This window comes from Setaria italica, chromosome VII, assembly GCF_000263155.2.
Source record: "Setaria italica strain Yugu1 chromosome VII, Setaria_italica_v2.0, whole genome shotgun sequence".
NCBI classification, from domain to species: Eukaryota; Viridiplantae; Streptophyta; class Magnoliopsida; order Poales; family Poaceae; genus Setaria; species Setaria italica.
In genome coordinates this window covers 21318803-21332815 of record NC_028456.1, presented here as the reverse complement: position 1 = coordinate 21332815, position 14013 = coordinate 21318803, and the positions used below count along the sequence as shown (strand labels likewise).

At 48.7% G+C, this 14013-nt stretch overlaps 1 protein-coding gene and 1 pseudogene across 2 annotated transcripts; both read left to right on the top strand.

Moving 5' to 3' along the window:
* The first annotated feature begins 393 nt into the window (after positions 1–393).
* Positions 394–4991, top strand: LOC111257956 (annotated as a pseudogene).
* A 1567-nt stretch (positions 4992–6558) lies between these two features.
* On the top strand, positions 6559–8106 carry LOC101775059 (non-functional NADPH-dependent codeinone reductase 2). 2 transcript variants are annotated; one of them, XM_022827967.1, is made up of 3 exons: positions 6559–6941; positions 7028–7460; positions 7565–8106. In XM_022827967.1, the coding sequence occupies exons 1-3, from the start codon at positions 6601–6603 to the stop codon at positions 7790–7792; spliced, it is 1002 nt and encodes a 333-aa protein (XP_022683702.1). In that variant the 5' UTR covers positions 6559–6600; the 3' UTR covers positions 7793–8106. The 2 variants fall into 2 exon arrangements, with proteins under 2 accessions (XP_022683702.1, XP_022683703.1); XM_022827968.1 differs by having other exon boundaries at positions 6561–6941; positions 7037–7460.
* The last annotated feature ends 5907 nt before the right edge of the window (positions 8107–14013 follow it).

The following is a 14013-nucleotide window of genomic DNA, read 5'->3' as shown; positions in this document are numbered from 1 at the left end:
TCGTTGAGACCGTACTGAACAACACGCGTTACCGGGCAAGGCCCGCCCAGCACCTCGAGTTCAATCTCGCCCGTCTTGTTTGGCCTCACGGACGCCGATGACCCACGCGGAGCTTCAATACATTGATCCGCTTGTTCTCAGCATCAATCCATCAATCGAGCCAAGACCTTGCTGGTTGGATCTCGGCTGTCGACGATGCGTAGCGGCGTGGCGCCAGAACGTCCTCGCCGCAGATGAACGCGTTCGTCAGCAAAGCTCGGCGCAAGGCGGCGACGACACGGCGGCACACAGGCTGCCGGCGACCTCAAGCAGCGGGTTGTAGGGGCTCCTTCCTGCCCTCCTGGAACTGAGCCGACCGAGTCAGACTGGAACTGAGCCGCATCCGGGCCGCACATGCCCGATCGAACGGCTGCAGGAACTCAAGGGGTGGACGGTATACCGTCCCCCACGGGCTTGGTAAAGGGGCCTCCACCGTCCACCCGCGCTTCCTCTGCTTGGGTCCTCGGCTCGCCGGAGCGCCCCCGCGTTCCAGCCGCTACCCGCCTCCGTATCCTTGCTCCTGTGGTCGGCACCGCCGCGCTCTGTCCCGGCGGGGATCGTGAGGCCTCATCTTGCTCAAGGGCTAGCACCAGCGACATCTCCGCTGCTCTGCTCCCGCAGCTACGACCGGGTAAGCCGGAGGCGCGCGCCGCTCGCCGGTTAAGGTCCAGGCGCCTGCGTTCGCGCTGGCTGCCGGCTGGGCATGGCCGACATGGTACGCGCCTCGCAGTGGTCTCCTACTCTCCTCCCAGGCTGTACGAAGGCGAGCACGTACCGTGGCTGGTAATCGTCTGCAGCTGCAGGATGCTGATGGACATGCCTCGTCAGTGCGTTTGCTTCGGATCTTACCACCAGTTTTTGTTCTGAAGAAACCTTCTTCGTGCCTCCATTCCCCCGGACGTGCGCATAATCATCTACAGAAAAATCGGGCCGAATGCCAAGTGCGTTTAACAATGCCTCAAATCCTGAACATTCTGTTGGATTGCGTCCCATGAATGGAGCAAATCAAGTGATAGCAACTTCAGAGCAGCAGGAAAGCTAGTTGGGCTGAATCAGTAAAGACATGATAATATCTGGTGGTTAATCCACCAACCTTGAGTGTGGATTCCGGCAAAGTTTGTCGACGCCACCGCTGTTGTCATGGGCCATGGCAAAGGGAGTATGGTTGGCGTCACGGTAACAGGCGGTCGAGCTCACGAAGTCCGCGTGCTTCATTGTATAGGAGACCATTGGTGATGTCAAGATTTTCGTACATGACAGTCTCTAGAGAAGAAACATGGTAGAGCCGTAGAGGAAACAGTACCAAGCAAGATGAATACTAAGATATTCCCATTGCAGCAGCCCTCCTCTTCCTCTGCGCCGCGTGGCCGGCCCTGTCCGTAGCTGCAGGTAGGGAAGCGGCGGTCAAGCACACATTTGTTGTGCGTAGATTGCTGTCGTCGACCTTGACACGGAGGAAGCCGATCAACCCAGGAGTCGTGTTCTAACCAATCTTCAGAACAGACATTTGCCCAGTCATGTCTCTCCAACTTTCAGTTTTTTCCCCAGTCATGTCCAGCTTTGAACTTAACGGTTTAGCTAGTGTGGCAATCATGATTTCTCACTCTTCATCTGATTGCAGGGATTTTCAGCTTCATGTTCTGGATGCTTTTGTGTCATGCTGCTGGTTCTAAGGTGGATGCTGTACTGGACCTGTGGTTGGTTACTTGGCTAGTTGTTCCTTTCAGTCTAAGTGATCATACTTACCAGCTAGGATATTTGGCTATGCAGCCAGCTCAATTGAATGTCTAGTACTATAGTAGTCTGATGTAAGATGCAGCGTTGCCGCATACTTTTAGTAAAACTCTGGTTGTGATGTTAGCGATTGAACCGTTTGATCTCTACCTGAACTGATGGGTGGTTAATTACCAATTTACCATTTGGTTTGAGATGCGCAGAAGCTTTGTACGTTAAGTTGATGTCCTGAGGTCTGAAAATGAGGAAGGTTGTGATTGTATATGGTCCATGTGAAGCTTCACGAGCTTGGTTTGGGATTGGCATGGGTTAGAAATCATTTGAATGAGAGGAAGGTGGATTCGGAGCAGGATTGTTTAGCCATGTTTTCATCTGGTCAGGCAACGACGGGGCTGCAATCCATGTAGTGGAGTGTTAGCGATATGCCGATATGGAGACGAGCTAAGTAGAAAGGCTTTGGAACATCAAGCGCGCTGGACGCTTTACTAGCAGTCTCTTGTTCAGTTTGGCTTCTTTTGGTTTGCTGTCCTTAAATTTCTTCTCCGAGAGGGGGGCTCGCCGGACACGCGTCACGTCACGACTCACGAGACAACTTTCTTTCTCCTTTTCAATTTAGCTCTTGTCCAAAGAGAGAACGCGGAACACGCAGGCGACGCCGGCCATGGCATCATAAACAGGGAGGGTCGGCACCGGTTGTCCCAAGATCCCGGAGTTCCTAGCTGGCGCCGCCGGCCGGCCGGTGCCGGCGGTGGGGCTTGGCACGGCATCGTTCCCGTTCGTGGAGGAAGACGTCAGGGCCGCCGTCCTCGCCGCGCTAGAGCTCGGCTACCGTCGCCTCGACACCGCCGTGCTCTACCGCTCCGAGCGGGCCGTCGGTGAGGCCGTGGCCGAGGCGGCACGGCGCGGGATCGTGGCATCCAGGGAGGACGTATTCGTCACAACCAAGATGTGGTGCACGCAGTGCCATCCGGACCTCGTGCTCCCTTCCCTCAGGGAGAGCTTGCAGTAAGTTTCCTGAGCTTAAAATTTGCTTGCTTCTATTTTTTTTAGAGATCCGGTTTTCAATTACTAGAATCTACTAAACTCTCTGTGGTTCAAATCTTGGTTCTTTAAAGAACAGGCGAAAGGAATTTGAAAATTAAAACAAAATTGTTGCAATCCAACCCAGCAATTCTGCAGTAGCTGCTAGCTGGAAGCCTGGAGTACTAAAACTCATAAAACTAAAATTGGTGTTTTTTTTTGTGGCAATCACGATTCTCACCTCTTCATCTGTAGGAACCTTCAAATGGAATACGTTGATTTGTACCTGGTTCATTGGCCAATGGCTGCAAAGCCCGGCGAGCCCCAGTTTCCAATTAAAAGGGAGGACATAATGCCCATGGACTTGAGCGGCGTGTGGCGGGCGATGGAGGAATGCCATCGGCTTGGCCTCTTGCTAGAATGATTGGTGTCAGCAATTTCACGACAACGAAGCTGCAAGAGCTACTTGCCATTGCTGAGATCCCACCAGCGGTTAATCAGGTTTGTATTGGTCAACTGGATAATTAGTGATGGAAATTGCAGTAACCTTCGTTAGCTGTCAGTCTTTGCTTTCAGGATTTTGTAATCTATTTTTAATTGGTAGTATGCGTGAAATAATATTCCGTATGAAGGAAGAACAGACCAATATGATATTAAGTTTACTTCTAGATATAGAACTTGAAGACTGTTTAATGAATTCTCAATTGTTAATAACTTTTTTTTACACAAACGATGGGGGATGAGTATCCCCACCTACAACTTTGTATATGGTATAGCCTCGATCATACCTATGCCATATCATCTGACATGTTACAGCACTGGTATTTATGACATTTGCAGGTTGAAATGAATCCAATTTGGCAGCAGAAAAAGCTAATTGAGTTCTGCAAAGATAAGGGTATTCATGTGACTGCATATTCTCCCCTTGGAGGCCAAAGCATGTCAAATGCAGTACTGCAGTCTGAAGTTCTGGAAGAGATTTCAAAGGCTAGAGGGAAGTCTGTGGCTCAGGTACGAACTATATCTCTCAATGAATCTTGGTCAAAGTTAACCAATCATTTCAGTTCATGTAATGTTTCAGCATTTCCGAAGGCTTTCTCATAAGTAGCTGCTGGTGTAGCACCGCATAGTGTCTTAAGTTCTTAACTAGGCTTGTGCAATTTGTAATCTTAAAAAAAAAAGAAGGTTTTAAAATTTAAAGTTTGGCAGAGCACATGATGTGCTCAAATTTAGCAAAGTTTTTTTTTTTTGAGCGAGTGTAGAAGCCCTAAGAGAACTCTAAACTTTTACACAACAGCATGGCAAAACCATATAATACAGTGTTAATATGTTGGAGTCCCCTGGATTTTTTTCTGCAATGATGTTATAGCACCTAGCACTAGCAGCATAACTACTTTCCCTTCTCCCCCTAGATTTCTCTGAGGTGGATCTATGAGCAAGGTGCCAGCATGGTTGTCAAGAGCCTAAAATTGGTGGACAGCTACGCTGGCTAGTCCGGTGACCGGGGGAACGGGGGAAAGGGTTGCGGACCCTCATTATCCTCGTTCTTTGGAAGATCTGGCTAGAGAGAAAATAGAGAGTCTTCCAACACAAAGACAAGACGGTTATCCAGATAACCGACGGCGTCAAGAACCAAGCTGCGATATGGGTCGCTGCGGGAGCTAAACACTTGGGGGACTTTCTCTCAGGATAGGCGTCCGTTTTGTACTAGTTGTCATAGCGGAGTTCTGCCTCCCCGTTTTGGGGATGCGAGTGTACGTTTGTATACGGCCTGTCGGGTTTTTCCTCTCTTTTAATATAGCAGCAGCTCTCCTGCTGGCTCGTTAAAAAAAATGGAAGAGGCTCAAGGAGAACATGGAGATCTTCGATTGGGAACTGAGCGATGAAGACCGTTTCAAGATTAGTCAGATACCGCAACTCAAGAGGGTCAGAGTCATGGGATCCTTAGCCCCGAAGGCGCCTCCAGTGTGGATCTTGCCGAGCTTGATATTTTTGAAATGTAGCTGAAAATCTCCATCCAGTTGCAGTGTTCTGAAAATTTTATGGTACTGGTTGTTTGATATGGTATGTCCTGAAAGCAGGACGGAATTCCTGCAAAGCCATGCCGTCACTTTGAAATTTGAATTGTCAGTACACCTCGCAGAACAGAATAAAAATGGCAGCATATACATTGTCAAATTGACTGGACGTCTCGAATCGCTTTGCATTGCAGTGGTGACTGGAATTGATTTTGCTGTTTCATCGAAGGTCCATTCTTCGAGTATCATGTAAACCTCTTACTGTTCGAATGTGTCCTGTGCTGCACTGCTCTCCGTCCGGCGCTAGATCGTGCGTTGCTCTGCTCATAGCCCGGCAACAACCTACTGCAAGATAAGGCTCGGTTTGTAGCATCTGTTATCAGTGCAGCGCGCTATGCACGTACTGGTGCCGTGGGTAGCAGTGCACCACAGCATACGTTCCAACAGTCCCACGGCACCACAGCATACGTTCCAACAGTGATGCTTCCGTGTTGGCATTCTTTCTTAAGCTTCGGGGCTTTTGCCAGCCTGAACTGCCTCAGCCAGGCTCGCTCGAGCCTACAGTTCTGAAATTGCACCCCATAAATCTGGATTCTGTTTGATATATTGTACGACGAAGTAGGCTAACCCTGTACTGTGGATGTGGCAGAGTTACCACTATCTTTTATGAGCATCAGCCGGGCAGTAGTGGGGAAGGGGGGCGCGGGGCACGACATAGGGATGGCGGCCGCCCGGTGGTGGAGACTGCAGCCGTGGGTGCGTGGTGGGGAGGACGGCCACAGGTGCCCAGTAGGATGGTAGCCTCAAGCGTGTGGCGGGGATGGTAGCCTTGGGCGCCGGAGGAGGGGACGGGGCCACGAGCGTCGGGTAGGGATGGGGCTGTGGGCGCCGGCGGTGGGTACGATGGCGAATGCTGGTGGTCGAGACGGCAGCCTCGGGAGCTGGTGGGGGAGCGCCACCACAGCCCCCGCAGGCCACCTCCTCCGTGCACCGATGCAGTCGTTGCAGGACGCCTCCTCCAGGCCGCTGCGGCCCTACGCAACTTCGCTCCCGCGGCGGCAACCCCTGCTGACTGCCTCTTCCGTGCGCCGCCGTGGCTGCTGCTAGCTCGGCCCCCACGCTGTGCTCCTCTGCAGCCCCAGCACCTCTCCGCGACCGCACGCCTCCACCCCTCCGCGGCACGCCGCCGTGGCCTCCGCCCATTCCGGAGCATGTGTGTTGCTTGAGAAAAACGAAATAGGGTGACGCGAACGACTGCTTCGAGCTTGCACCGCGTGGAACATTGATCTTGGCGTTCCACGCGATGCTGGCTGGGAATCCTCTTTTGCATACACTGAGCCTAGCTTGCAACCCTGTCGTGGCTACCAATCATGACCACCTGCACCATCTGACCTAGCCGAAGGGTGGTCCGGCCTACCAAATGCCCGCTTGTTTCCATGGAGCCAAGATAGTGGCATGAAGAAGTGTTTGACTAACTCTGTAAAAAGCTACCAAAGTGATGACGGTGTGCTGTCGCCATCAAATGGTCTGACAACCTCACTCTGGTTCATCGCTTCTTTTGTATTCTTCTCTCAAGCATCTTCATGAGATTGCTTGATCGAATATTATTACAAACGCGCTACTAAAGAACTACTCAAAAAGGACCTTTCCTGATCAACGACAGTGCTTGATCACCTACTACGAGAAAGCGAAAGTGTAACCAAGTGCAGCAAGCGCAAGACCATCTAATACTTAAATTATCACGCCAAGCAGCATCCACAAGAGCTCTCCATCCGAGAGGCGCATCGGCATGGCGTCTAAGGGAACGGCGACGGTGGCGGCGGCGGTGCCGGAGGTGGCGCTGCGGTCGGGCAACGCGAGGCCGATGCCGGCGGTCGGCATGGGCACGGCGGCATTCCCCCTGGTGCCCGAGGCCACCAAGAACGCCGTGCTGGCTGCCATCGAGGTGGGCTACCGCCACTTCGACACCGCCTACATGTACGGCACGGAGAAGCCGCTCGGCGACGCCGTGGCCGAGGCTGTGCGGCGCGGGCTCGTCGCGTCACGGCAGGAGCTGTTCGTGACGTCCAAGCTGTGGTGCACGCAGTGCCACCCGGACCTCGTCCTCCCGGCCCTCCGTCAAACCCTGCAGTAAGAGTCTCCCGTCCCGGTAGCGCTTGCAATTAAACGTGATCATCTTAACATCTCCCCTTGATGATCATGATGCGACTTGTAAGAGCATGTAGGAACCTGCAGATAGAGTACCTGGACCTGTACCTGATCCACTGGCCGATCTGCATCAAGCCCGTGCCGCCATCGTTCCCGGCCAAGAAGGAGGACGCCATGCCGTTCGACTTCGAGGGCGTGTGGCTGGCGATGGAGGAGTGCCACCGGCTCGGGCTCGCCAAGGCGATCGGCGTGAGCAACTTCACCACCAAGCACCTCGACAAGGTCCTGGCCGCCGCCACGATCCCTCCCGCGGTGAACCAGGTGGAGCTGAACCCGGTGTGGCAGCAGCGGACGCTGAGGGGTTACTGCGCCGAGAAGGGCATCCACGTCGCGGCCTACTCGCCGCTGGGCGGCCAGAATTGGGACGGGACGGGCAACGCCGTGCTGGAGTCCGATGTGCTCGCCGGGATTGCCAAGGCAAGAGGGAAAACCATCGCACAGGTACGCTGTGTAAAAGCCTGCTGCAATCCTGCGACCACAGTTCCGTTTCAGTTCTATGCATGTATCCCTTTCTTGCTTACAGTGCGCTCGATCTTGTACTTCAGGTGTCACTGAGATGGATATATGAGCAGGGAGTGACGTCCATCGCCAAGAGCTACAACATGGAGAGGCTCAAGCAAAACCTAGAGATTTTCGACTGGGAGCTGACTGACGAGGACCGGCTCAAGATCAGCCAAATCCCGCAGAAGAAGGTTGTAAAGGGTACAGACTTGTTCTCGCGAGAGGGCGAATTCACTTCAGTTGATGCAGCAGATCTGAACGTTGAAGAGTAGGGGCACTGAAAAATGCCCCGCCCGGCATCACTTTGTTTTTTTCTCGAACGTGTAGGAGAACTACGCATCATAAACTCAGGTGTCACTATTAGCATGTACGTATATAGTGCATTTGAATAAGGTAGTTCCATCGTTTGTACTGCTGCGTGTCGGTGTTATTTCCCATCTTCACTCATTTCAGTAAGTATTGTAGCCACCATTTCCAGACTTCGTTTTGATATAAAAATATGAATTCATTGTAATTTCATATAGCACTAGTTCTTCAATGATTGGTGACCATAAGTGCTAGCTAGTACTAGTATTTCTTCTCTGAATGTCGCTGTTTTTTCCAGATATGACAGAGAGTTTTGCTTCGTTTTCTTCCACCATGCCCACTATTTTGAGGCTTCTATAAATCGAATGGAAGATAGAACGACCAAGCATCACACGGCCCAGCATGGTCCAACACGCGCACGCTAGATCTGACGTGCCACCGCCGCTGCTTCGTCCTCGTCTTTGACCATCACCTCGACGCCCCCACCCCTGCCGGCTTCCCTTCGTCTCCGGCGGTAGACGCCGTCGGGAGTCGTGCGAGACATGCGCTTTGCTCCGCGCCAGTGCACCGCTTTTTCTACTGTTCATCGAGTAAAAAATTTCTTCAGCTGGCGGCGTAGCCGGCCGTTGGAGATGCCCTAACATCGACTGCGTGGTGCTTTGTCCAACACTAACTCCATGGCTTTGTCCAACCTATAGGGACCACGGGGGTGGAGAATTTGTTCAGCTCAAATGGTTGTGTAAGTATATTCTTTTTTAGCTTTTTTAACATATATTCTTTTTTAGCTTGAGGCACTGTTTATATACTTTTATCATCACTAGATGCTCTACAAAATGGTATGTTTGACATATTAGGATTCAAGGTGCCAAGACATTCCAATCATATAACTTTTTTTGTAATTAGCACATTTTGAAATGTGACGTCCAAAGAGGCCCTAACCTCCCAAACTGCCGGTGCGCAATCACCATCATCAAGCAGCTGCAGGAGACTTCTTGAACGAGTCTCTTACATGCAAACCTTTTTCTTCCTAAGCACAACTAAAAGACCTTGCCCTAATCAACGCCCGTGTCATTCATGAGTGGTTGATGACATCATCTGTTACGCATTCACCTGCAAAAGTATAATTTCTTTGTAACGGAAAAACGAAAGTTTCACCAAGTGCAAGGGTAACGCGTGACGTCAGCAAATCAGCGCAACATCTTATTCACAAAGAACTCTCCATCCTAGTACTAAAAGCTCAGCCAACGCAGCAAGTCAGGATTCGAACGCATCCATGTCACCTGTCCACCAGCCCTCAATTCACCGTGTAGTGCGATACATAAAGCGGCCGGCTGGCATAGGCTCATCACACCGAGGACGCCCAATATAATTGCAGGGGGAGACACACACACATCTAACCTTCAGATCGAGCACATCGGCTAGCATGGAATCCACAGCGATGTTGTGATGGCGGCGATGGCGGCAGTGCCGGAGGTGGCCCTACGGTCGGGCAAACCATATATCGCGTAGCACAACCATTTTATTTTATGAAACATGCCTTATTGATGAGAAAACATAGGATCCCCATGTATCTGACCAAAGATCATGCTCCTCTAGATTGGCCTAATTCACCAGGATCTGAAGTAATTCCTGCAAAGGGAAAAAGGGTAAATGAAAAGGGTGGCTAAGAGAGGTTGCTGCCTTGGCTTAGTCGACTGAGGTGTTCTTGTTTCTAACAAAAGAGAATAATTTCAAGAAGGCTTGGCAATGTTAAAGATAATATTTCGGTTGTAAAAGAGTTTTATGTTAACACGTCAAATGAAAGTGATGGTTTGGATGCATAGATATGTTGGTCAAACCTTGAGTTACAGATACATGATTGTATAGATAGGAAAGGTTTAAACCAACTATATCTTGTGTCACATGTTGTAATCAAACTCTTGTAATTTGTTGGGAATTTCCCATATATTAGCATGAAGCCATAGGCTAGCCAATATAGGCAGCCACGTTCACTTAGTTACCATTGTTTCTTTCATGGTATCAGAGCTACTTCCTCAAAACACATCTAAGCCGCAGCTATGGCCTCCAGTTCCTCATCGTCGTCGTCAAGTGCTCTCGGGCCGCCCATCTCCGAGAAGCTCACGCAAGAGAACTTCATTCTTTGGAAGGCCCAGGTGTTGTCGCCGATTAGGGGTGCTCGTCTTCTTGGCATCCTTGACGGCTCGATCCCGGCACCACTGAAAACAATTCAAGATGACGAGAAGAATGTCGTATCCAATCGAGCGTACAAGATCTGGCTGGCGCAAGACCAGCAGGTACTTGTCCATCTTGTCAACTCCCTAACGTCCACAGTGTTGGCGCGAGTAGCTACGTTGACATCGTCGTCCGAAGTTTGGGCGGCATTAGAAGACATGTACTCGGCACAATCACGTGCACGAGTAACCAATCTACGGATGCAACTTGCAAGCCTCAAGAAGGGAAGCATGAACATCGCGACGTACTTCAACAAGATGAAGGCTATCGGAGATGAGATTGCTATTGCCAGGAAGCCTATCGACAATGATGGGATGATATCCTATATTCTGAACGGTCTTGATTTCGAATATAATCCTATTGTTTCTTCTATTTTGGGTCGGTCAGATCCAATCTCTATGAATGATCTCTATGCTCAAATCATGGCCTATGAGATGCGTTTGGATATGTTTGATCAACGATCAGGAGGTCACTATCAATCCTCGGCAAATTTAGCTTCTAGAGGTTGAGGAGGCTTCAACCCTCGTGGACATGGAGGAAACCGTGGGCGAGGGTCAGGCGGCCGTGCTGGAGGGCGCGGTAATTTTTCAAGCAGCAACAACTCCAACAACAACAACTTCAAGTCCGGAGGACAGTTAAATAGACCCCGGTGTCAGATATGCGGCAGGACCAATCATACTGCTATTGAATGTTGGCATCGGTTTGAAGAAGATTTTCAGCCATCAAACAACAACAAGTCAAGCTTGGCCGCATATGGTGTTGACACTAACTGGTATATGGATAGTGGTGCGACTGATCATATTACCAGTGAATTGGACAAGATGACGGCACATGACAAATATGGTGGTCAAGATCAAGTACACACAACAAATGGTTCAGGTATGAAAATTAGAAGTATTGGTCATTCAACTTTACATACCCAGCTCGCAATCTTTTATTAAAAACATTTTTCCTATTTCTAGCGCTCATAAAAGTCTTGCTTTAGTTCATTATCTTGCCTCTGATAATAATATTTTCCTTCAATTTCATCCAAATTTTTTCCTCGAATTTCATCCAAATTTTTTCCTCATCAAGGACCGGGAAACGAAGAAAACTCTTCATCATGGCAGGTGTGAAGGAGGTCTTTATCCCCTAGTTTCTAGTTCTTCCGAAGCAAGCACAAATAAAGTAGCGTTTGGAGTCAATAAGCCGTCCATGTATAGATGGAATAGCCATTTGGGTCATCCATCTTTCCCTATTGTTAAGCTTGTTTTGAAGAACAATAAGTTGTCATTCCTAGATGATACTAGCAATAATTCAGTTTGTGATCCTTGTCAAAGAGCCAAGAGCCATTAATTACCTTATGCAAATTCTAGTAATATGTCTACTTTTCCTCTCCAATTGATCCATTTGGACGTGTGGGGTCCAGCTCTAGAATGTGTCGGTAGACATACATATTATGTAAGCTTCATCAATGACTATAGTAAATATACATGGATCTATTTGCTTCGAAGAAATCCAAAGTTTTTCAAATCTTCCATAACTTTCAAAACCTTGTTGAGCGCAAGTTTAATAGGAAGATTCTATCCATGCAAACGGATTGGGGAGGAGAGTACGAGGGATTGCATTTTTTCTTCCAGAAAATCGGCATCTCTCATCGAGTTTCATGTCCTCATGCACACCAACAAAATGGCTTCGCGGAAAGAAAACATAGGCATATAGTAGAGGTTGGTCTTGCTCTTCTTGTAAATGCATCCATACCCATGAAATTCTGGGACGAAGCCTTTCTAACCGCTACCTATTTGATTAACCTTTTACCTAGCAAAGTCATCAACTATCATGCGCCAGTAGAGCTTCTTCTTCAGGAAAAACTCAGTTATACTTCCCTTCGTATCTTTGGGTATGCATGTTGGCCAAATCTTAGGCCATTCAACACAAGAAAACTTGCTTTTCGTTCAAAAAGATGTGCCTTTCTTGGTTATAGTTCTATTCACAAAGCATTCAAGTGTCTTGATATCTCCACTGGACGTGTGTATATCACCCGTGATGTGATCTTCGATGAATCTGTTTTCCCTTTTGCAACTCTTCATGAAAATGCTGGTGCTCGTCTTCGCCAAGAAATTCTCCTTTTACCGGATTACCTTTTGAATAATAGCTACTGCTTTGCAGCTGGCTGCTTCTGGCTGCGCTGCATCTACTGCTTCTTTGTAGCTGGCTTGTACTGCAAAATGCCGCAATTGAATTCAAATTTTTGGCGGGAACGCGCACAATTGATTTCAATTTTTTGGCGCAAACGCAACCCAACCAATCAAATTAACCCACCATCAGCATATCAATAGCCAATAAATCAGTGTTGTTCTACGTTCATTACAATAAAAAATTCCGCACAAAATACTTGACATACAACATATGGCAGAAACAAACACACATAGACATAAAACATTACAGGGAGGTAACAGCGAGGCATCCAGTACCATTGTTAGGGTCTGTTTGCTCAAATTCCACTACCTGGCTGCCTAAATGTCAAAATTTGCTATCACCACTTGCATGTACCCATTTTGGTATAGCCATTAGTCATCACCAACATCTATGCAAACTTGTATAGAAGCAAATCCAAAACCAGTCATACCTGTTAACTACATCAAGGAGATTCCTGCCACAATCCAATCTCATACACTTGCCATATCAGGTGTAGCATTTGCTGCCACTCATGCGGACACGACGTAATCCGGACTTCGCGCCATGTTCCTATCTGCAGTACTTGCATCGGCACGGTCCAACAAATAATCGTAGAGTGCAAAGCAAGTAATAATGATCTTTGTTTACCTTTCTCGATCATAGAATGGTACTTCTCGCAAAATATGCCACCTCGATTTGAGCATGCCAAATGCCTATTCCACAACATTGCAAAGACTCGAATGGTGGAAGTTGAATTTCTCCTCCAAACTTTCAGCCGCTCTGCGGCTGAACTCCTCTAGATGGTACCTCGTACTGTGATATGGTCCTAGATAGCCTTCACAAACTGTATAACCTGAGTCCACCAGATAGTACCTTCCTATACAACATAAAACATTACACTTTTACAATTGTTGCTTCATGAACGTAATTAGCCAACTAACGTACCTGGAGGTGGATTTGGGTAATTTGGTGTCTCCATACAGTCTCTCAACACCGCCATGTCATGACTGGACCCGGCCCTCCCCGCTCCTACATATGTGAACAGCATGTCCATATCCACTATGGCTAACACATTAAAGCTTGGCCACCCTTTCCTATTAATGAAGTCTAAACGTGACCCACGCCCAATTTGTACGGGAACATGAGTTCCATCTAAAGCACCTATGCACCCATCAAAGAACAGTGCATATGGGTTGAGCTTATGATTAACCTTTGAGTACGACGGGTCCTTTGGAGCGATAACCATCTGTGCGAATGAGAACATGACATCTGCCACATGAGCCATCTTCCTGCTAACTGTGTCCAATGACCGCTCAAATCTATCTCTAATTTGTCTAGAAGCCTGTTGTGTCCCACAAGCCTAGACAAACATAGCTAAAGTCTCGATAGATTCGACTCCTTGTGTTGATTCCAGCCCATGATAATTAACTAAGATATCATACAACTGAAGGAATGCGTCAGGATACATACGAAAATTGTCGTAGCACCTCCAGCTTCCCCGCATATTCAGCTCAACCCATTGACGTCCGGTCATTCGTGGCAACTCCATGAGCGGGTTCAACACAGGAGCTGGACTTCTGCTCGCAGCTGCATATGCTGCTACAGCTGCTGCTACCCCCACCAGCTAGTATACAATGGAGCTAGCATCACTGCCAGTGTCGCTATTTGATTCCTCAGCGTTGCTCATAATGCAAGCAATCTGTGCATGGAATAGACATTAATGGTTCAATCATAAGGCTATAAAGTAAAAGTTCCACCACAAGTTATAGAACAAACTGTTTCAAACCTGTCAATATGG

Bases quoted from the DNA above. Each gene is read 5' to 3' on its own strand.
- LOC101775059 (XM_022827967.1), top strand. From the start codon at position 6,601: ATGGCGTCTAAGGGAACGGCGACGGTGGCGGCGGCGGTGCCGGAGGTG. The intron at 6,942-7,027 runs GTAAGAGTCTCC...GCGACTTGTAAG, and splicing joins GCCCTCCGTCAAACCCTGCA to AGCATGTAGGAACCTGCAGA. The intron at 7,461-7,564 runs GTACGCTGTGTA...CTTGTACTTCAG, and splicing joins GAGGGAAAACCATCGCACAG to GTGTCACTGAGATGGATATA.